Source organism: Phaenicophaeus curvirostris, chromosome 10 (assembly GCF_032191515.1).
Source record: "Phaenicophaeus curvirostris isolate KB17595 chromosome 10, BPBGC_Pcur_1.0, whole genome shotgun sequence".
NCBI lineage: Eukaryota > Metazoa > Chordata > Aves > Cuculiformes > Cuculidae > Phaenicophaeus > Phaenicophaeus curvirostris.
This window is the reverse complement of record NC_091401.1, coordinates 4,918,953-4,942,050: the sequence shown is the minus strand read 5'-3', so window position 1 is coordinate 4,942,050 and position 23,098 is coordinate 4,918,953. Positions and strand designations below refer to the sequence as shown.

General features: G+C 53.1%; 4 protein-coding genes across 7 annotated transcripts in view; 1 reads left to right on the top strand and 3 right to left on the bottom strand.

The window, feature by feature from the left end:
- Positions 1–23,098, bottom strand: part of LPP (LIM domain containing preferred translocation partner in lipoma) — a 741,798-nt gene that overhangs the window by 641,052 nt on the left and 77,648 nt on the right. The window lies entirely within an intron of this gene.
- The window catches only part of PCYT1A (phosphate cytidylyltransferase 1A, choline), a 272,566-nt gene that overhangs the window by 218,298 nt on the left and 31,170 nt on the right, over positions 1–23,098 (top strand). The window lies entirely within an intron of this gene.
- LOC138724731 (receptor-transporting protein 3-like) lies at positions 1,925–4,792 on the bottom strand. The gene is made up of 2 exons (XM_069864950.1): positions 4,527–4,792; positions 1,925–3,044 (listed from the first exon to the last, which is right to left on the bottom strand). Exons 1-2 carry the CDS (start codon positions 4,667–4,669, stop codon positions 1,925–1,927), a joined length of 1,263 nt encoding a protein of 420 aa, XP_069721051.1. The 5' UTR covers positions 4,670–4,792.
- On the bottom strand, positions 13,123–19,965 carry PDCD1 (programmed cell death 1). Of its 4 annotated transcripts, none has more exons than XM_069864612.1 (5): positions 19,753–19,965; positions 16,555–16,887; positions 15,439–15,594; positions 14,792–14,826; positions 13,123–13,959 (listed from the first exon to the last, which is right to left on the bottom strand). In XM_069864612.1, exons 2-5 carry the CDS (start codon positions 16,868–16,870, stop codon positions 13,741–13,743), a joined length of 726 nt encoding a protein of 241 aa, XP_069720713.1. In that variant the 5' UTR covers positions 16,871–16,887; positions 19,753–19,965; the 3' UTR covers positions 13,123–13,740. The 4 variants fall into 4 exon arrangements, with proteins under 4 accessions (XP_069720713.1, XP_069720711.1, XP_069720712.1 ...); XM_069864610.1 differs by lacking the exon at positions 19,753–19,965 and adding an exon at positions 19,230–19,742; XM_069864611.1 differs by lacking the exon at positions 19,753–19,965 and adding an exon at positions 19,230–19,742 and having other exon boundaries at positions 15,439–15,591.

Sequence of the window (23,098 nt, the reverse complement as noted above, 5' to 3'; positions counted from 1 at the left end):
TAAATATAGATTCTCCTCCACCTCCCATCAATAGCTCTGCTGGGAAATCCTTGACACAATCCCACCTTCGACCCTACTCACCAAGCTGCTGTGATGCCAAGTGCCGACCCCTCGTGCCCCAGAGCCGCTGTGGCTGCCTGCAGGGAGGGCTAGGAACAGGCAGTGGAGGAGAAAAGCAAGAGCAACAACAATGGGCTTTGCATTTGCTAGCACCTCACAACCTGGAAAATCAAAGTGAAGAGACCAGCTTACGTGCAGACCATGACCATATCCACGTAGGGTGTCATTCGGGGTCACTACACCACAGGGAAATGACTGGGCACAGGTATGGGGGGAGGGATTCCCACACCTGGGGATTGATGGCTCGTCCCAGCACTGGGTCACTGGTCCCAGTGCTTCCCAGTACAATGCCAATGGATCTTGCAGCTCCATCTGCTGGCTGTCGAGCCAGGACTGCAGACTAGAGAAGATGCTGAGGAAAGGGGACAGTTGGTAGGATGAGAACAGAGCACTTAAAAAAATCCACATGGCCCTGGACAACACAGGGTTTCCTTGTTATTTTGATTTTTGAAACAGGTTGCGTGTATGAAACTATGGGAGAATCTTACACCAGCATAAAAACCTAGCCCACAGTGAGCAGCATAAGAGTCCCTGCAAGCCCACGTGGTGAGATGGAGGTTGCCATGAGCAGAGGACCACAGAGCTATGGGGTTTGCCACAGTCACCCACATCTGTGCTGCTGCAGTGAGGCAGAGGGACATTCCCATGGGGATGTACCTCCAGGGTGGAGGAATGCGGGGCAGGGGGGTCGGTTGGGGAATGAGTGGATGCCCGTGGCACAGGATATTTGGGCTCTTTCCTACTTCCTCCAGGCTTCCTTCTTACAGCCACACAGCTGAATTGGGGTGCAACATGCACCACGTCATATCCCTCTCCCTTTCTGGAGACCCCAAAAGCTCCCCAAATCCACCTAGCCCTCTGGGTACTGAGGAGGAACTCAGGATGCCGCTGCTCAGCCCTGGGCTGTTCCTCATCCAGCACAGAAACCCTGGCTGGCTGCAGATGGAGAAGCTGACCTGCTTCCACCCCCTCCCCGCCCCAAACAGTCCCCACAGGATTACCCCAGAGGGGCTGAAGCAGTAATATCGGTGCCCCAGTGTGAGGCACCAATCGCTGCTTCATCGATAAAAGAGGTCATTCCCTTGGCTCTGCCTGTGCAGGCAACATTTCACTCTGTTCTTTGAACCCATCCCTTGCTAGATACTGGTGCTGGCTGCCCCCACACCCGGAGTCCTAACAGGGAAGAGAATTGGGACTTGATGCCACAGCCTGCTTGCACTTGCCAACCTTGGGCACCCTTTCACAACGATCACAGGAGGCAGTGCTAGGGTCCATCAGCACCAGCTCCCCATGACTTTGCTGCAAACTTCCAGTCCTAGGTGCCCCTCAACTTCTTTGGGTACCCAGTTCCACCAAGGTCAAAGACAGGAGAATGTCAGGTTGTGGCTCCCTGGAAGATGAGCCCAGCTGGTGGATAATGACAGCCCCCAGCTTCCCGCTGAGCTGCTCACATGCACCTGGAAAAGGCTTTGGAGATATTAAAAATCATGAATGCATCATTAGGCTAAGGTAAAAGGGCTTGTTTTATTCTTGCAAACACACTCCAGCCGCCACATGGAACACCTGAGGGTTGTTCTCATGTAGAATATTTCCTGTAAGAAATGATCAGATTCACCGAGCCCTCCAAGGCTGTGGGATGAGGTGCCTGGCTGAGGCAACCCAATGTGTCTCTGCTCCCCTACACCAGGGAAGCCTCGCTGTGTCATGAGTGAGGGCTGACATAGAGCACCCAGTTTTCCATGTGCTCCATCAAGCCCCCCCGGCCGTCACCCCTGCTCCTCATTGTAAGCCTCAAGTCTCACTGCTAGTTGGTGAAATAATATAGGATGTAGATGAGCACTACTAAAATACAGACCATAGGGCTGCCAGTGCAGCAGCAGTATTCCGAGGAGCAGCAGCATTCCAAGAGGCGGCAGCAGCATTCCAAGGGGCAGCAGCAGCAGCATTCCAAGAGCTGGCAGCAGCCTTCCGAGGGGCAGCAGCCACTGAACAGCAATGGACAGCAGGTTGAGGTCGCAGCTGGACTTGTGTGATGAGTTTGATCAGTGTGATGAGTTTGAACAGTGTGATAAGTGTAATTGGTCCTGACCTTGTCTGCATCCACCAGAGGCTTCCAGGCATCTGATGCAGGCCTCTTGTGATGAGTTTGATGAGTGCGATGGGTGTCATTGGTCCTGACCTTCTTCACATCCATCACAGGCACCCAGGTATCCAATACAGGCCGCATGTGATGAGTTTGATGAGTGTGATGGGTATCGTTGGTCCTGACCTCGTCCACATCCACCACAGGCTTCCAGGCATCTGATGCGGGCTTCTTGTGATTAGTTTGTTGAGTGTGATGGGTGTCATTGGTCCTGACCTTCTCCACATCCATCACAGGCTCCCAGGCATCCAATACAGGCTTCATGTGATGAGTTTGATGAGTGTGATGGGTATCGTTGGTCCTGACCTCGTCCACATCCACCGCAGGCTTCCAGGCATCTGATGCAGGTTTCTTGTGATGAGTTTGTTGAATGTGATGGGTGTCATTGGTCCTGACCTCGTCCACATCCATCACAGGCTTCCTGGCATCCGACGCTGGGGCTGGCCTCGACTCCCTACAAATGCCAACCTGGCAGCCCTCGCAGTGGGTGCTGTCATGCGGCCCTGCCATGGGCACATCCACCACGACTTCCAGGAGGTCGGAGGGCTGGACAGACACAGAGTAGTAGTACTTGAGGATCTTCAGCACCAGGTTGTGCAGGAGCCTCTCCATGGTTTCCTGGATGAATTTGGGCTCCTCCAGCCAGGGGTTGGGGCATCGACTGCACGCCTGGCGAAAGACTCGCATCCACACCTTGCCCCAACCTGTGTAGCGGTGCATGTGGTACAGGATGGACACTTTGGCTGAATACCACTCATGAGAGCACTGGGAGCACTGAAACCTGCCAGGACACAGAGGAGACTAACTCATCTCAGCCTCATTGCACTGAGATGGTGGCTTCCCATGCAGTCATAGAATCATAGAATAACCAGGTTGGAAGAGACCCACCGGATCATCGAGTCCAACCATTCCTATCAAACACTAAACCATACCCCTTAGCACCTCATCCACCCGTCCCTTAAACACCTCGAGGGAAGGTGAATCAACCCCCTCCCTGGGCAGCCTCTGCCAGTGCCCAATGACCCTTTCTGTGAAGAATTTTTTCCTAATGTCCAGCCTAAACGTCCCCTGGTGGAGCTTGAGGCCATTCCCCCTTGTCCTGTCCCCTGTCACTTGGGAGAAGAGCCCAGCTCCCTCCTCTGCACAACCTCCTTTCAGGTAGTTGTAGAGAGCAATGAGGTCTCCCCTCAGCCTCCTCTTCTCCAGGCTAAACAACCCCAGCTCTCTCAGCCACTCCTCGTAAGACCTCGTAAGTCAGTAAGGATCAAGGTAGCCAGGGCTGATGGATTAACTTCACTCATGCAAGTGTTACACTGAACTGTTCTTCCCCATAACAGCAAGACACCAGTTCAAGTAGTTCAACACAGACATGAGCAAAAGACCAGCACCAGAATTAATGATTTTAGGACCCAGGCTGCCTGCTGGGACAACCCTGCTTCCCTCTCCTAACCCATCCTGGGCCCGTTGCCAGGAGTGTGAGGAATCAGGCACCAGGGCTATTTGGGGCTACAGTGCCTCAGCCCTGCCAGCTCATCACAGCTCAGTGGAAAGCCAGCGTCAAGCTTAGGGCTGAAGAAGTCAAATGAAAAAGAATCAAAACAGACAGAAGGTGTGGGTGGAGGCTGCAAGACAGGTGAGGAAATATCTTGAGGACTCAAAAGGTGCGTAACCCACAGCGCTTCATCTTGCACAATCTCTATCAGGGCTGGCAGCCAAGATCTCCATTTGCACACAACTGTGCAAGGTCCACAGTGTGGAAATGGTTGGGTTGGGGCCTCTCATCAGAAATGCAGAGCCATAGCTTCTCTCTGCTTCAGGCCCTCACAGCCTGGTGCAGACACAGGGATTGCTCAGGCATCGTCCTGTGTCCCGGCAGACAGCAGCTCTCCCTCTCCTCATCTTCTGGGTGCAAAGCACCCAGATTTGCCTCTAGCATGGTGTACCTACCCTTGCGTGCTAGAAGAGCTCTTTGCATCTTGACATCAAAGTGGAGAAACTCTCACTAAATACCAGCTGCCCTTCGGCCCTGTGGAGCTGCCACACTCCCCTCCCTTCCAATTACCAAGACTTTTTTTTTCCAGTTTGTCAATAACCCACCAAATTTGGAAAAAAATAGAAAAAACCTTGCCTCGACAGCCTCCAAACTTCCCCTTTCATATCAAAAGCTGTTTCCTACAAGCAAACTTTGAGAAAGGGAAAGGTCCACATGGCAACCTATCATCCCTGGTTCCACTCCAATGGGACCAAGCTGGCAGCCCCCTACCTTCCAAATGCACAGCGCTGCACAAACTTCTTCCAGCCAGGCTTGAGGTTGTCAGCCCGCAAGGTATCATCCTCTTGAAGAGTCCATGGCTCTGGTAAGTGCATGACTGCAATCTTCGCAAAAACATCCTGCCAGGTCTCCATAGTCCCACCTGGAGCTAGGGGAGAGGCAGTGACCAGGCTTAAGCTTGTGGCTTCTGGGTGCTGGTATGTGGGTGCGACTGTCTTTTTCCCAAAGCTTTCTTGTTTGCATAAAATGTTTGTGCTTGGAGAGGGGAACCTTTGCTCCCACATAAGCCACACCACCCCCTCACAAACCCTGTGTCAACAGGCTCTGCTGACACTGCACCAGGTCCTGGTGGGATGAAATGTCCCCTAAAGTAAGGACAAGGTGAGTCCCCAAGCCCCACATATGAACCCCTGACCTTGCAGAAGCTGTGCTCTCGTGATGCTGCTCTGCCCATAAGCAGAGAGGTTGGAAATGCAACCTCCTGCCAGGCTGCCCGTGCCCATCGTTGTCAGAGTGGGAAGGGTGAACCAGCAGAAATTGTGCCCAGCAGAGGAGCAATGGAAGCGAAACCCACCGAAAACACAGGACTCAGCAGCTGATAAAGACCCAGAGTGCGTTATCTCTCTCGATAGCTGCCACCAAGTATGGGCTGTTTTTAACAACTTTCAGCCAACAGAAGCAGAAAAAACCTGATGTGAAACCACAAGGTGGAAAGTTGGGGAGGATGGTACCGCATGTAAAACCAGAAGAGGTGAGGTGTGCTCTGAGCTGAGAGCACCCAGAGAAGGTATAAACAGCAGGGCTGAGGCTGCCTGCCTGCAGCTCTCAGCCTCTCAGCCCACCTCTCTCCAGATGCACAGGCCCCCCTGGAAATCCCATGGAAAGCAATGCAGAACAAGGAGCAGATTAGATAAAATGCCAGATTACAATTGGTCTTGGGGTAAAGGAAGATCTGTGGCTTCTATGGGAATAAAACCATTGCAGTTAGCGTAAAGCTCCTGTGCACAGAGAGGTCACAAAATGCCCCAGAATGCCCAGCCCAGGAAGAAATGTGCTGGGTGGCTGCTTGGGATGAAGCCACCATGGAAAGTTGCGGCAGCTCTTGTTGTTGAGTGCCTGGAGCAACAATCAGGCTTCCAGAAGCAAGGAGATATTAAACCCTGCAGCAGGCCAGGCATCTGTTTGAAAAATAGGTAGAAAGATCTAGGCATCAGCCTTAAAATAATTCACAATGGTCTCAAATGAAGAGTGTCCTCATGGCAGCTTTTGTGGATTGACAGCCTAAAAGCCCAGGAGCCCCAGGCAATAGTGCCAGCTGAGGCAGTAGGATTGCTGAGGTTGTAGGTGATAGCACCTGTGGCTTCAGAAGAGGGGCACGGTGGCTGCCAGCAGTAGGTAACAACAGCTGTGAGGTGTTCAGAAGCACCAACACATTTGGCTCATCCTCCGGATCCCAAATGGGAAGCAGGCGACATAGCCAAGTTCCAGTAACGACAAGTTGGCAGGGGGCATTTGATCTTCTATGCTGGAAGGGAAAAGCCAATACATCATTTGTGACAAGAGACCTCCAGCAACTTCACAACATGTGCTGTCTCTCCTGCAAGAGTGGAGGGAGGGGACAAGGTCCTGGTGCACAGCCATTTTCAGCCTCAAGATCCTTCCCTGCTTTCAATCTGGAGCAGGACTAGACGGAAGGAGGTTTCTTGGAAGCAGGGGGGCCTAGACAAGGTCCTCAGGATCCTTATGGAAAGCTGGGAAAGCCCTGATCTGTGGACAGAAGGAGTCATCCTCTTCCCAAGAGGCCTGCCATGGGGTCACAGGGTCCTGCTTGGGCTGGGGCCGTGACCCACAAGCAGAACGGTGAAGGGTCATCCCACCAGTGGTTCCAATGCTCACAAGTGGGGACTGGTGGACATCTCTGGCTCAGGTCTGGTACATGGGGAGGAAGAGAGGGAGCAACAGATCTCCCTGTTCCCCTTCCTGTTCCTCTCCCAGAACACTGGGTCCTCATTTCTATAGGTTTACTACAAAAGTCCCCTTTGTGCACCCTGCCACGGAGGGGACCCCAGGGTAGTAAATCTCCTACTGCAGAAAGCTGGCATCGCCGTGCTGCAGCACGGTGTGGGGAGACATCAGCAGCAGGGTGACCGAGACACAACCACTTGCCCTGCAGCACCTGTCTCCTTGAACCCCTCTGTGTTAGAGGCTGAGATTTACCTGGAGGTGGTTGAATGCAGGAAAAACCTGAGGGTTTTGCCATCTCCCCTTCACTTTGATGGCAGTTGCACCTGTGTGGGAACCCCCCAAGGAGGCAGCCCTCCTGGTATTCTCATTTTCACCCAAACAAACTAATCACTTCAACTGGGGGAACTGTGGTTTCAGCCCTCCCCTTCCTCCCCAAGGTTGCTGCCACAAGACAGACAGATGCTCCCCAGCAGGAAAAACAGTGCTCCCTGTGCTGCCCACCCCAGGGGGATGGCTGCCCTTCAGGCACACAGCTCAACAAGGCTCTGGTGGCACTCCTGGCATGGGAACAGGCCACTGCCTCCAAAACCCAGAGGTGATGGAAACCAGCCCCCAGTTACGTCATGGCAACACAACTCAAATCACGACTCACCATGCACTGAACCTATACAGTCATCTCTGAGAAGGAGCCCAATGATGGTCCCTCTATTAAAGCCTTTGAATTGCTTCTACTAAAGGGACTTTCCCAGAAACACCCACGGTGTCGAAAGTGCTTTGACGTCCTGTTCCATCTCACACACAACTCCCAGCATTGCCCGAGCACTTTGCCACTTACTGCCACCTGCCTGAAAACAAAAGCTGCTCCTGCAGGTCTCCTCACAGCCTGGCCTTGGTAGGGACTGGGGACAAGCTCTGTCCCAGCTCTGGTACAACCCCCTTGGTCTGGAGAGTCCCTGCTGGGGACAGACCCTGCCAATCCTCTCCATCCCTGTGTGTTGGTCACGGCTTCTCCACGGGATGTGTGAAGGAAGCAAACACTAGGCACAGCCCAGGTGGTAAATTCCCTGCTGCTTTCACACAGCCTGAAATTATTTTTTACTTTAGTTCTCACCCCCGGATCAGCCGCCCAGGGGAGAGAAGGATTTCCCAAGGCTCCTTATCATCTTCTCCATCTCTCGCTGTGTGTCAGCCTCCCTGTCCCCTACCACCCCAGCCCAGGGACAAAGTGCCCACGCTGTCCTGCTTGGCCCACACGCATCCCATCCGTGCAGGTACATCCTCCCCTTTGGGTCACCCTGTATCCAGGTGGATTCATCCTACCAGCAGTCTCCAGGAAGGACAGAAAGGGACATTCAACTCTGGTCCCCAGGCAGGACAGCAGAGCAGGACACCCCCTTAGCAGTGAGGATTTCTGGGTGTGACAAGGCTTGCAAGACAGATGGACAGCCCTCTGAGCAACAAGGCATAACCCTAAGCCGTCTTTCACTGCTTTTTCATACCAAGGCTATTTCCTGCTCTGAAGACTTCCCTCATCTTTTCCTGCACCAGGCATGCCCAATTCTTTTTCATGAGTCATTCTTTCAGGGCAATTTTGATTTTTTCTCCAGATCATCAGGGTGAGTTTAATTTCTAACCCTCCTCTCAGACTGCCTCTGCAACCTCCTCTAATAGCATATTGCCTTTATTTGAGCCATGCTTCCTGAGAAAAACATGCCTTAATGTATCTGCCATCACAAGCTATTGATAACTGCTGATGGGTATAGCTTCTTGGGTAGCTGTCCACCCACAGTGGCAGAATTTCCAATTTCCCTAGTTTGATTATGAGACTATCACGTAAGGCAGCACAAAGATAGCATCACTCCCAGTTTCCCTGCGGTACCAAGCCCATCACCCTAATGAAGAGAAAATGAGGTTGGTTTGACACAATGTGTTCCTGCTAAACCTGTGTTCTCAGCCCCAGCATTGCCCTCTTGGTGTTTATCACTTGGTGGCCTTACTAATTTGTTCCAGCCGTTTTCTGGGTACAGATGCAGGCTGACTCATCTAGAATTTCCTGGATCCTCTTTTTTTTGCCCTTCCTTGAAGACAGCGAATTGGGCATCCCAGGTTATCCACCTGGGACACGGCTTCACACAGGCTCTCTGCACCCTCCACCCCTTCTGACCCCGTCACTGTTGTCGGTGAATGCTTGTTATTACACACCACCTCCAGGGATAAGCAACATCTGTGGGGTCCCTTTCACTCTGGGACATTGCCCCATCACCCCCTGGACTTCTGTGATGGAGAGGGAAGCTAAGAAATGGGGAGAGATTGAAGGGAGAAGGTGGCTATGAAGCTGCAGCCAGGTATGACCCAGAATATGTTTGGGCTCGCTGTTCATCTAGTGGGCTTCATGATGATCCCTGTGGGCTCAAGGAGAGAGCTTGGCCCCCTCTGACAAGGCTCTGACCTGGTGCCATGGGCAGTGGTTTGGTCTTGAGGGCAGTGAAGTGGGCAGGCCCAGGGCTCCTGCCTGGCTGGGGAACACAGTGCTTTATTTGCACTCCAAGTCCCCACATGCCACCATAAAACCTGCCAGCATCCTCCTTGAGCAGCACATCCAACCAAAGGGAGGAAGAGAGAGAAGGAGAAAACCTGGAGCCGACTCAAAGCAAAACTAGAGAAAGCAAAAGAGGGTGGTGGGAGGAAACGCAGATGTTCTGCAAGCCTGCAACAGGCTCAGCAACAGGCAGGGTGAGGCTCTCGGTGGGGTGGGATGGAGGAGATGCTCTGTGCTTGTACCCCTCAGGACACATGAGGGCTCTGCAAGATGGCCATGGTTAGATGTCTAGGCAATCTGCCCAGCAGCCCAGCCCGCCCATCAACCACCCATCAGCACATCCCAGCCTGTCCTCTCCAGGACTGATAGCTGCTTTCCCAGCAAGACAAGGCCATGGCAATCCTCCCAGACCATAGCTCTCAACAGACCAGTCCCACCCCAAGGTCATCACATTAACCTAGAGGCCAAATAACCCACTCACCCCACTGCGACACCTCCAGTGTAACCTCCACAAAACCAAAACACAGCTCCAAGACCTTTCAGTGACCAGGATGGTCCTTGCTTGTACTGCCACATGATCTGACTGTCCCTTCTCCACTCAGCACCTGCAATGTCCCATTCTGCAGGAATGGTTCTTCGCTGCTCTACAACACAGCTTTCCTCAAAGACACTACTGCAAGCAGCAGGAGAGGACTTCCTCTCTGTCTTCATCTGCTGCCCAGTTTTTTTGAGACCTGGGTTTTAGGCTTGGGGTGTTTTAGGGGAAGCTTGCTCAAATGTTGTTCTCAATCACCTTTAATCAAGGCTGGGGTATATAAGGAGCCAGGCTGGTTCTGAAGCATCTGTATAGCGGATTTTTCTTGATCAGGTATAGCTCAGGCATGCTGAAGTCACACATTCAGCTTCCTGTATATGCTGACAGAGATCAACCCCAGACCTCTGAGGTGTCCCAGCAGGGTCTGGCCATTCCCCATCAGCAAGTCCTTAGTGTGGGACCAGAAATGAGCTCTGCTCTCTGGAGGTTCCAGATGATGTGTGGTCCCAAAGAGCTGACACAGCATTTTGGCACTGTCAGTGGTGGCAGCTGCTCCTCGGAGGAACATCGGGTGTCCGTGGTCAGAAGCTGTTGTTCTAACCACCAGACCAGAGTGTGCAGGAAATGTATCAGCTTTGGCATCTGCAGCAGCTTTCTCGTCCGCAGCCTCCCTCTCGGCTGCACCCACATCCTAGCATGGAAGGAGATGCAGCACACGGAAGGGGTGGCTGGTGTGCATGTCTTCACAGGTAAAGGTGTGGGGGGTATGTATCTAGCACACAGTAGCTGTGCAAATCTGCAAGTGTGCACACAAATTTGCAAGGGGACCTGTGTGCACCCTTGTGTATTCATGAGTACTTGTGTGTGCCAGGCTGGAGATGCTTGCTCTGGAGTGATACTGAAAAAAATCTGGAATCCCCCTCCAGTTTGTCTGCCGTGCACACAGAGGAAGGGGCTGTCAGAAGCATATTCTATCACTTACAGTCATGATGCTGGTAGGAATGAGGTGAGCAGACCCAACCCTATGCCTTGTCTCCTGTGGCCTTTCAGGAGACATTCCCAGTGACAGCACATTCTGAGGGCAAGGAAAACTCAGGTCCAGGTGCTATTTAATTTTATAAAGCCTTGTTCTTCTCCTGCTTGTACTGTCGTAAGCATCAGTTTTCCCAAAATGGGGTGCTGAGGACCAGACTGAGGCTCTGCTCTTATTCTGCCAGTGGCTCTGTGGCAGAGGAGTTAGTTGCAGTAGCTGCGATTGCCGCAGGGAGCGAGGTGAAAAAACAAAGCCAGGTGGTAGGGTCTGCCTAACCACTCTAGCAAACCTCCACAGCCTAAACCAAAGGTCCCTAAAACCTTGCCATACATGCCCCTCCAGAGCCAGCAAAGCAGCTGCAGCTGAAAGGATGGGTCCTAAAACCATTCCAGGTCCATAACAGCCAAACCTCTTCTTGGTGGCAGCAGAAAGCCAAAGGGCTTGAGGGTGTCAGTTCATCTTCCTCAGGAAATCCAAGGCAAACCTTAGCAACATAGGTGGAAATGAGTTTGCATGGGTCCCTGCATAATTCAGAGTGGAGAAATAGGGGGGGGGAAACTGCCAGATGGTTCAAAAAGTGTACAGACTGTATGGGGTGCAGTGGTGGGCAAGGTAGCAGGGCTGTGATATGGAGTGAGGAGCAGCAGAAGGAGGGATGTGGGATGGTATTGCTAGGAAAGCCAGACCTGATGACTTCTCAGGATGGGAGGTAACACAGATTCCTCCAGATCCTGCACAGCGACTCCAGGAAGACTGAACTACTATCACCATGCTGGAGGGAAAGTCAAGATCATGCTTGGCTGCTCTCCTGGCTTACACAGAAAGACAAGAGCAGCTCCTGCACACAAACGTGCTTGGCTCTTTGTCCCTGAGCAGGATGCTGGGGCATCAGGGCTGACACCCACCTCAGGGCACTGCTTAGTTTGGGGATGCTGAGCGGGGGTCTTGAAATCTGCATCCCACCCAGAGATCATTCCAGCCCTGTTCCTCCTCTGGCTGGCACTCATGCCCAGTGCAGGGGAAATAGCTCGAGCCTCTGGCCTCTGCCAGTGCTGAGCACCCTGTCCTCCAAACAGGGATAGGAGATGGTGTCCAGCAGCCTAGAGCATCCCCACCACTCATCCCACACATCCCCAGGGCCCAATCTTGCTCCCTGCAAGGTGCAGAATTGCAGCCAGACTGCTGGCAGGCCAGAGGGGCACAGGCACTGCCACAGGCTGGGTGCTCGCCCATCCCAAATGTCAGTGGGAGATGCTTTTCTTTCATCTCTGACCTCACTGAATGGCTTGGGAGCCTCCAGCCAGCTGCAAACCATCGTCTACCAAGAGGGGAGAGACCCAGCGCTGACTGCTCCTGAGGGAGCCGAGGCTGGAGCTGCAGAGTGCAGGAAAGGCTGAAGACCTGGCACCTCAGCTTGCAGAGAAGCAGGATGGAAAATATGAAGCAGAGCTCACCCTCTCACCAGTGTTGTGTCTGACAGGAAAGCCAAAAGCAAAATTGCTGACTGAGCTCCTGCTCTTCGTCGGCTGCGGGTGCCTCCTGCCTCGGCTCTCTGGGTGAGCTGAGCCCGGCCGTCCCCAGCAGGTCTGTGCCAGAGCTACCTGGGCAAGGAGCTGCTGCTTGCCAACAGTCCCACTGGGCTGAGCTGCTCACTGGCGTGAGCGAACATTGTGGGAGTTACAGCACTGCCTGTGGGGGCTACTGGGAGCCTCCAACAGCACCAGGGCCTGAGTAGGGCCACCACATCAACTGTCCTGCCCCGTGGAAGGACAAAAGCCATCCCATCTGGATGGTCATCCCATCTGGTCACCTCTGGAAGTTTCTCAGGGACTTCACAGCCCCTGCAAGGGATAAACTGTGATGCTTTGTGTGACTCACCCCATATCCCAGTTCGCAGGCTGGTTCCCACAAAGCTGCACTGGTTTTACTGGGGGTAGGGCGAAAATAAACCTGCTGATGGTAACATTGAGCTGTGATATGCAAATTACTCTTCTCTGTTTCCACTGGGTCTGCCGACAGGTCTCTGCTGCCTCCAAAGCCACTTTTTACTTGGGTTTCTCCCCTCTTGAGCCGTTGTCACTTGTTTCCAATCTGGTTTCTGGCAAGCGGCACAGCCCCAGCATCATTTTCATGAGGGAAAATGGAAGTTAGGAGCCAGAAAGCTGCACCAAGCACCATGCTGGGAACTTTGCCCCGGCTGACAGCAGCCAGGCCCCCAGCACAGTGGGGATACTCATCACTGGGTGCCCTGAGATAAGCCTGGTAAGGAGGCCTTGGTTTGCAGCTGCACCTGGGTGACCAGCTTAGACAAGGGCGAGAGGAAAAAGAGCTGCAGCTTCTCTAAATTATTAAGAGCAGCTACGTGGAAGAGCGGCTTGCGTATCGCACAGAGAGGCCCTTGAACCACAACAGACATCACCGCCTCCCGGCTCTCGCCTGCGTGCTGCCAGCAGCCGTTATTTGCCTGCCCACATGTTTGCCATGACGAGTCAACAAACTCCCTGGCTGCGAAACCCTTTATTCACCCCCTAGGGCTGGATCCATCCCCCACATGCAGAAGGAGGGACACAGGGGTAGATTTCCCAGCTTGCAGAGGAGGAAAGTGCCCAGAGAGAGGAGAAAAAACAGCCATCTGCTTTCCAGGGGTTTCTTTAAATACCAGTACACGAGACAGTCTCTGCCCTGGGCAAGGAGAAGCCCTCAGATCAGGGCTCCCACAGGCAGCATCTCCCAGGATCCACTCCAGCTCTGGCCTCTGACATTGCCTTCCACAGTTGTGCATGGCCACTCTAGAGAACCCCAAATGGAGGTAGAAAGCCAAGACATGTTGTAAATTGCTTCTGGCACAGACTTGTTGGCATCACTGCTCTGTCCCAGCCCATATTCCCTGCCCCGAGCAAAGAAGCAGCGCACGGAGCCCAGCAGGGACCTTCCTTGTCTCATTGTACACATCGCATGGCCACGATCCCACTGTGGCCATGACTGTCTGATATCAAATCCAGCAGCGGTGCCTCCATCGCTCTGGTCCTTCCATGCTGGTTTTTTCCTGACTGCAAACTGCAGTGGGATGGAGGAGCTAGGGGAGCAGCAGTCTGTCCATGCCCACACCCCCAGCAAGAAGGGACCCTGGCCCTCAGCAGGGATGCAACTGCAGCTGCCGAGTCCTCTCATCCTGGTGTTTCTTCCCCCGCTCTGGCGTGATGGGTTTCTCCTCTGGGAAGATGATGGTGGCATATTCGGTCTGGACAACTGGCCAAGTCTCAGGAGACACCTGGGTACGCTGGTCCCACTGAAACTCCAGCACACCATAGTCCACGGTGGACACAGACACCACGGGGGGCCTCTCTTCCACCTGCGAGAAAGCTCCATCAGGGCGAGTCATCGTCCAGAGGTACCCGCCATCCCCAGCACAAGTCCCTGTTTTACAGCAAGTACCAAAACCAGCTCTGAAGCATCCCAGAAGGGCGAGGGTGATACAAAGCAGAAAGACACACAGACCTGGGACAGCATTTGTTCAGAGAAACCAGACTATGAGCCTTGGGGTCACCACTGAAGCCATGTAGGTCTCAGCTCTCTGCCCCTTCAGATGGCCTGGGCTCCCTGCCTGTCCAGCCATGGAAGGCAGGATTGTGCTAGGGGCCCTTTTCCCACCTCTCCACTGGGCTCCAAGCTGTCATGGGGCTCACGAGAAGAGACGGGGGCTCACTTTGCTCAGCTGGGATAGGGGAGAGCAAGGAGGGGGCCTACTTGCTGCCTTCAGCTACCTAATGAGATTGGAGAGAAGATGGAGCCAGACTCCTTCTGGCAAAAGAAAGAGAGGAAACAGGAACTAGCTGCAGTAAGAGAATTTTTAGCTTAATATATTGGGGGGGTAGGAACATTTTCTTGTATTTTCTACAGCAACACAATCCACTGTTAAAGATAACCCTGCTTTGAGCAAGGGTCGGACTACAGATGTCCCATCCTATCTCAGGCACCTTTTTGACTGTGATGGGACTGTGCTGCAGGTGCAAAAAAAAAAACCAGTTGTAGCTGTGCAGAAAAGATCAAGCAGCATCGGAGAAGACAAGATAAGCAACAAGCCTGTGACAGTCTGATAATGGGAGGCCCTGCACCTTCCACACCCCAGCAATGCCACGATGTTCCCCTGCAGTACAGAACAGCATCAGAGATAGAAAACTCACCGCTGGTGCATTTTCTCTTGGCGGTTTCTGCGCATCTGAAAAGTAACACGTTTGGTTAGAAGATGCTTTGTGTGCTATGACAGTGTGAGAATCTGACCCAGCCCCCACACCCTAGGAGAGCACTGGACACCACAACCATTGTACCACATTTCCTGTTTCTCTGTTCAGGGTCTAACACCCTGAGCATTGTAAGGACACATGACATAACAGTCCTCAGTCTAGGGTTTATTTGGGGTTAGTGGGGTGAAATTCCTCAAGGGTGTCCCCCAGCTGCCCACTGCGTGGACAAGGTAATATCTGATGCCTTGGTGAGGTGATAATGAGACTCCCCGAAGGTGCCCGAGTAAGGTGCATGGAAGGGACTCATGCAGCATTAAGACATCACGCTAATAAGTGGTTCAGAGCCACAGCATGTAGTCTGGGGACTCTGTGAAGGACAGGCATGGCCCAAAGCACCCTTCTCCTCCAGTCATGGAGACACCTGCCCCATGGGGACACGACACAGCTGAGTTTTGCATGTTGAACCTGCCCATGTCCATAAGGGAGCTGCAGGCATCCAGCTGCCCCAAGACTCAACCATCACCCTGTTAGGTCCCCTTGCAGACCCCAGCCCCTCGGTGCAGCACAGCCCCTATGAGGGATCATACCTCCTTTCCTGTACATCACAGTGAGACAGCCAAAGATCAGCAGCCCAACCATCCCGGCCAGCAGCAGGATGCCCAGGAGCATGGTGTTGACATAGTCTGGGGGATTGATTTCCTCCATCTCAGGATCATCAGTGGCATTTGTCTTCTCAGGGGCTGCTGTAACAGACATCCAAAAAAAAAGGGAGGGAACAAAAGAGTAAGTCAGGAGTGTAAAATGACCTCTATAGTCTTTGGTAAAGACAACAGGGGAATACAGGGGCTGCCCTCCAGAAACGGCTCAGTCCCAGGCAGGCTGCCACTGCCCCACCACCCCTCCAGAGGCCCTGAATTTGGGATAACAGGGGTGACGTTTTGGCCATGTCCCACTCCTTCCCATTGCAAGTGGTGAGGATGATCCCACACCGCTGGGAGCTGGGGTGCAGAGGGCCAAGGCACTGCAGTGCCACTGCATGACCACATATGCAGAAGACCCCACGGAGGACACAGCTCCCCCAAGCCTCCCAGCTGCTTCCTCGTCATGGGGTCAGCACAGCTTCAGCTCATGTTGGGAGGAGATGTTATAAAAGCCAGTAACTTTTGAAGTGTTTTTCCTTTTCATAAAAGCCTATCTTCAGCCGCCCCACTGCCCCCCAAAGCCTCCATGTTGCCAAGTAAGTGTATGGCATATCTTCCTGAGAGATTTCGGTGTCACACATTATGGGGCTTAATATCTGAGACCCTCCTAGGGCTTTGTTTTGCCAGAACAGTATCTACACCAACACCAGCTGCTCAAAGGGTCTGATCCCTGGTCATCAGCCCAAACACAAGCCCTGTCCCCAAATAAAGGAGCTGGTCAAGGGTTCAGGTAGCTCCTTACGCTGAACTCCTGGCTCCATCCATGGGCAAGGACTCACTCCTCCCCACAGGTCTCCCTCGGGGCCAGATCCAGCCACAGTGCAGATGAGAGAGGACAGCTTGTGCCCCTAGGTAGCAAGCAAGCATACAAAGGAGAGGGGAAAGGGCAGATCTGTGCTCTCCTAACTCACACCAGGTCCTCCCCTAGTAGGGTACTGCCTGCTGTGTGCCTGGAGGATGACACCAACAACCTGTCCCCATCATCTCAGCCCTCAAGCTGACCTGTGACCACCAAGAGGGACCGGTTGCTCTCCATCACTTTATTGTGTTCAAAGAAGGTGATCAGCCCACAGTAGTAGGAGCCTGAGTCATTCTGGTCAAGGTTCAAGATCTCCATCTTAAAGGTAGGAGTATGGTTGGTGAGGAGGTACTTATCCATATTTGTATCACATTTTTTCCAGCTGATCCCAGCAATTTTTTGGGCTTGGCTGTGGTTGGTCTCCTTGTACCAATTGAGGCTGTACTCCAAGCCAGAGTCATTCTCAATGGAGATGTTGCAAAAGAAGGTGGCTGAGACACCTTCAGGGAGAGTTAACATGGCTGGAAAGAAGGTCACTGTTCGGAAGAGAGGAAACAAGGAACAGACATGGTTACAGTGGGTTTATGTCTCAGAAACAGCTGTACCCCAGTGCTGGAACTAGGGATGCAAAGAGCATGAAAGCCCATTGTAGACCCCACTAGGACCCCACCCATGGAGAGGTGATGGGCTCCTACATCCCAAACCCAGAGGCTCCATATGTTCCTCAGCTGTTTCACCCTCAACTCCTGAAGGCCCCAGTGGGGATTTACAAAAACCTGCTGGTGAGCTCTTGTGAGCCAAGCCCTACGGCACAGCCAGTACCCGGCTCACTTGCAGCCAGGCTCTGATGCTTGGCCAGTCTGCAGCACCTCCTCAAATCACAGGGGGCTAGATCAGCCCATGTCTCTCCCCTCCTGAGTGTGTGCCTGCCAGCCAGAGAGGAATCTTCAGGGGTAATAACAATATCATGAAGTGGTTTCAGCAGAGCAGATTGTTCTCTGTGCTACCTAAAATTAATCCAGAACACCTACACCGGGAAAAACAGACTTTGCAGGTTGTATTATTTTTGAATCTATGCTGTATTTTAACGTCTGAGTCATTCTTCCTTCAGCTGATGTTGCCTCCAAAAATAAGTGGAGTGATGGAGCCCTGGGCTGGGACAGCATCCAGCTGTGCAGCCCATCACCTGCTTGACTGACTGCTGGGATGCTCCAGCTCTGCCCGCTGCTCCATGCTGGGAGCAAAGAGTGGGCATGGGCTCCTCAGGGCACAGTATGTGCCATCCCATGCCTCAAGACCTTCTGACAGGGCAGAGGGACCTGGAGCTTACAAGGCTATACCCCAGTGGGGTCATCTCCCCAAGGCAGCTGGGGTGCAGTGGACACGAGCCAGGCTCACAGTGTCCCAGCTCAGCCAGCCACATCCAGTGGGACAGAATCACAGAATCACAGAATCACTAGGTTGGAGAAGACCCCCAGGATCATCGAGTCCAACCATTCCTATCATTCCCCTCATTCCCCGTTGTCCCCCCATTCCCTTCATGGTGCCATTGTCCCCTTGTTTCTCTCATTCCCCTCACAGTGCCAGCTCTTCACTCCCCACTGTCCCCTCATGGTGCTATCATCCCCTCACTCCCCATTGTCCTCTTATCCTCCTCACTCTCCGTGGTCCCCTCATTCCTCATTGTCCTTTTGCTCCCCATCACGGCAACACGGGACAAGGCAGCTGCTGCATTAACTTCTGTTCAGAGCAATAAAAAGCAGAAAGAAGCATTTTGCACAAAGGTATCCAACCCAGCAATTCAAGCCACTGGTGTTCTGCAAACTCCTGTTTGTTACAAAATTTATCTTCCCTTTTCAGAATCGACCATCAATAGCAGCCCCGGGGCTCGCATGCAGAATAAGAACATCTCTCCAACACTGGCCTGAGGCAATAGGACCACAACCCCAGCATCATCAGCCAGAAATGGAACAAGGACAATTCCTTGAACAGACGCAGGATTAGGTGAAAAATTGGGTTGAGAAATGAGGAATGATACCGAACAGAAGGCGCGAGGGAATTGCCCCAGCTCCCGCAGACAGCACTGGCTGCAGCTCACCAAGAGATGTAATTTTTGCAGCATTCTGAGTTACTTGTGTTAAATCAGAAATACTCTGTGGGCTCAGGGCTTTGCTGCCAGTGCCACCGCCAGCAAGGAATGAAGCACTTGGAGGACTTCTGCAAGCAGAGGTTGGGCTTACATGCTTCCCTGCATCTTCCCAGCACCAGAGGTAATGCTTGCTCCAAGAGACATCCATTCCTGCACCCACCCTCAGGGCAGAAAACACCCAAAGTCACTGAAGAAAGAGCTGGGCTGGGAGGAAACAGGGACACAGCTTCATCAGGGCTCTCCCTCGCTCTTCCCAGGCTCACCCGTTCCCCTCTACCTCCCGTTCTCCCCCAAAGTTCACCCTAAGTAAAGACACACACAGGACCCTGGCTCCCTTAGGGTCAAGCCCAAACCAGGAGGCCCAGCGTGAAGGTAGAGCCCAAAGCCATGAAAGCCAAAGCAGAAAACGCTAGACCCTGCGTAGCACTGGCAAACGCAGGCTTTCAACCAGAGGCTCAACACCAAACACCGACCACAGCTAGTGTGACTGTGATGCAGTTCTGGTGCCAGTGCCACGGACTGGGGACCTGTCCCCTTCTCCATCCTCTCACCCCATTTTTACCGTGAGCATCTGCATTTCTCTTACTTCAGCCATGCATACCCAAAAGCTTTGTTTTCTCTGCCTTCTTGATGCCAGAGCTATTTCAACGACAAAGCTCCTTAGACAGTTTCCGCTGGCTGTGAAGGACCCGAGCTGTGCCAGCAAGCTTGCCACGCTCCAGTACCTACCCCGGCTGCAGATGGCCAGCATGGGGCTGCAGCAGAGCACGGCAGCACAGAGGCTGGTCAGGGCCACCTCTTCTCTGCCCCACATCATCTTCAAGGCACCCGGAGCCATGGTGAGGCAGTTGGTCCCCTACCCAAGCAGTCGTGCTTGTACCATGCCACCCTCGGCTCTCTCTGTGCTTCCTTCCCTGCAGTGGCGGCACGTTCTCTGCATGTGTGGCTGGGGCTGGAGTGGAAATGAAACGTGCCCATCTCTGCCTCAGAGGGAAACCCAGGCTGCTTCCCGCCCCCGGCTTCCTCCCCAGCGGGGCAGGGATCAGCTGAGCTGTGCCTGGCCCCTTCCCCTCCTACACAAGGCACCCAACCACCCAAAAGTGGGGACGGGCACCTCTGAGCCCACACCCTTCCTGGGGAAAGCTCCTGGGGATGGAGCGGGCAGGGACCACGGGGTAGGTGCCCTTGACTCCAAGCCTGGCTCTTGGGTGCACTCTGAGTTGGTGGCACAGTCCAGTCTGTCTCGTGTCACCTTTTCCAGTCTCCTCCTGGTATCACAGCATCACTCCTTTGTCATGGGGTTCTGGTCCTGCTTGGGCTGCAGAGCAAGCCTGGGGGCCTGTCCCCTCCTTGTCATCTTTCCATGCCACTTGGTTTGGAGGCCACCACCTGGTAGGTTGGCAATGAGAGGGCTCTCTCCACCATGCCCAATAGTGCTGGTGGGCTGTGAGGTGGACATAGCCTCTTCCTTCGCAATTTCCTGCATTCTCATAATAAAAAACAACAACAACAAAACACCAAACAACTAAACTAAACCAAATTCCAGAAAATATGGAAGTTCACAGCAAGGAGGCTTTTCCACCTCAAAGCTTTGTGTCCCCAGATGGTGACACAAGGCATCTAGGCTGGGTGTGGGGAGGCTTATTTGGCTTTTGCAACATGTTTTGGGTTTCTAGAGGTGGAAGATGTGACGGGTAGATCGCAACTCACCAGGTCAGGAATCGGCAAGAAAAACCAGCTCATCCTCCCCACCATGTGCAGTGGCAGAGGGCACTGATTAAAATCATACCATGAATTGCTCAAACTTTCCAATGTGTGCTCACAATGAGGCAAAAGCTGGTACTTGGGGTGGGGAGGCTGCCACATTCACAAGAAGCCGGTGGTGGCTAGATGCAGACCACATAACAATGTTTTCGGATCCTCATTGTTTTCTGAAGTTCCCTTCAGAAACTTGTGCCCCAGCACTCCCCCACTGCTTCCCAGCAGGCTGGAGATTGTTACCAATACCATAGCCTTTCCAGGTCGCTTGGCGTGCAGGAGGACACCGTGTGCAGCCAGGAATCGCCAGGGAGCTCGCAGAGCCACACAACACACACCAGAAATCACAGGGGAAAGCGAGCTGGGAGCTCTCAGGTGCTGGCAGCAGAGAGGAGCCTGGCCCCAGCCCCGCAGCAGCAACCACCTTGAGGCTTTGCACCCTACTTGCACTCTGCCAGACCAGCACAGCTCCTACTGGTTCTTCCACCAGTTTCTCCAGCACCAAGGAAATCAGCCTGGCTCGAACCATGCTGCAGCTCCCACTCCACTGGTAAAACCCCTCCAAGTCCAAATGGGGTGGATGGCATATCTTGGGATTAGCTTAGGGGGCCCGAGAAAGTCTTTTGGTGCTTAAAAAAAAATTAATTCTCTTTCTCTGAGCTGGAATATGGTGAATTGTGTGTGTCAGTCCTCATCTGTCTGGCTAGCAAGGGAGCATAAAAGGAGCTAAAAAGGAAGGAGAAAGAGGACTAAGCAAGAAAACAGTTTGTTCTTCAAAACTAGGAGACTGGAGCTTCAGCAAGCACATGTCACACTACTTCACTGAAGCACAAATGTCCTTTTTTGCACCAGCACAAAGCTAGCACAGTCTCAGCGAGGGTCCCATCCACACAGCAGGGACTTGGGCAGGGCCCCAATCTCCTGCTGTTGTCACTGTCAGGGCACACAGCGTACACCTCACAGAATCAAGGATGACTCCCAAAATAACTTAAAAGTATACAGGTTATTTAAGGAGCACTGAAAATTTGGGAGATGAAGAAGAAAGCAGTGACCAAACATGGAACCAACTGAAGGCCAGAGCTGAATGTCCTTGAAGCAAAGGAAAAGCAAAGCTTCCCAAATGGTATGGGGAACACAAATTACCACAAGATGCTTAAGGAGAGAAACGTAACGGTTCCTAAAACATCCCTCCCCCATTTGTTTAACTGAATTCACATCTATGGGTCTGACCCAGGCAGGAGGCAAAGCGCTGGGGTAAGAAGAGGAAATGATTAATAGTGTTTGCAAATAAACACGGAGAACTCTTTGAGATACTTCTCAGAAATGAGGAAGCCCCTATAAACAATTTGCAAGAACAACACCTGACCCTACGGGGAAAAAGCCGTGGCCCCAGGATGGTGAGTAAGCAGCGAGTAAGCGGAGGGATGGAGCAGAGACACAAAACTGTTCCTTTAGGGAGTGGAAACCTGCAAGGCCTGAGCAAGGCAATGGTAACTGTGATGCAAAGGTGCCACGCAAGTATGGCATGGGGCTATTGCCACCTTCAGCATGGCAGTGGGCTGCTCTTCCTGCTGGTAGGCAGTGCTGGTGCCCAGAGCAGTGGTACTAAGGGCTCTGATGGACCATCTCTAGTGAATAGTGCTCCTAAAATACATGGAAATCAGGAGCTGCTGCCACCGCTCAGGGTCTCAGCAACATAGAATCATAGAATAGTTAGGGTTGGAAAGGACCTTAAAGATCATCCAGTTCTAACCCCCCTGCCATGGGCAGGGACATCCCACTAGATCAGGCTGCCCAAGGCCCATCCAACCTGGCCTTGAACACCTCCAGGGATGGGGCAGCCACAGCTTCCCTGGGCAACGTGTTCTGGTTGGGGCAGGACCCGTCACCACAGAATCACAGAATCACTAGGTTGGAAAAGACCAACTGGATCATCGAATCAAACCATTCTTATCAATCACTAAACCATGTCCCTCAGCACCTCATCCACTCATCTTTTAAACCCCTCCAGGAAAGGTGACTCAACCCCGTCCCTGGGCAGCCTCTGCCACTGCCCAATGACCCTTTTCGTGAAAAATTTTTTCCTGATGTCAAGCCTGAACCTCCCCTGGTGGAGCTTGAGGCCATTCCCTCTCATCCTCTCCCCTGTCTTGGGAGAGGAGGCCAAAATCTCCTTTCAGGTAGTTGTAGAGAGCAATGAGGTCTCCCCTCAGCCTCCTCTTCTCCAGGCTAAACACCCCCAGCTCTCTCAGCCGTTCCTCATAAGGCCTGTTCTGCAGCCCCTTCACCAGCTTCGTTGCTTTTCTCTGGACTCGCTCCAGAGCCTCAACATCCTTCTTGTGGTGAGGGGCCCAGAACTGAACACCAGCTGGGATGCTGAGGCATCTCCTGCCTCTTGCTGCAACCTCACACCCTCCTGGCATCCGAGGGCTATCTCCAGGCAGCATCCTGCCCACAGAGCCCCAGTCCCAGGAATCCCCCAGCCCTGCTACAGGCGATGGCCCCTCCAGCTCCTCGTCACCAGCAGCGCTGTGCTGCACCCCAGCACTGGCTGCACTTTCAGAGTTTCCATTTGAAGCTGGGTGAAGCGCCCAGAGACCTTTCTCAGCAGTGTCACCCGCTGCACGTAGAAAGTGTGATCACGGAGATTTCTGCACCAAGAGATCATAAACAGAGGCGGAAGTGGGATGCCAGCTTCTCAGGAGAGACTGTGTCACATGTGTGCTGTCATTCGCCAACATCCCTCGCTACAGACAGCACTTGCGGACAGAAAATAGAGCGCAACAGCGCAACAAGGGGTGGACATCAGGCTGCAACCTTTTCAGTCCTTTCTAAAAGAT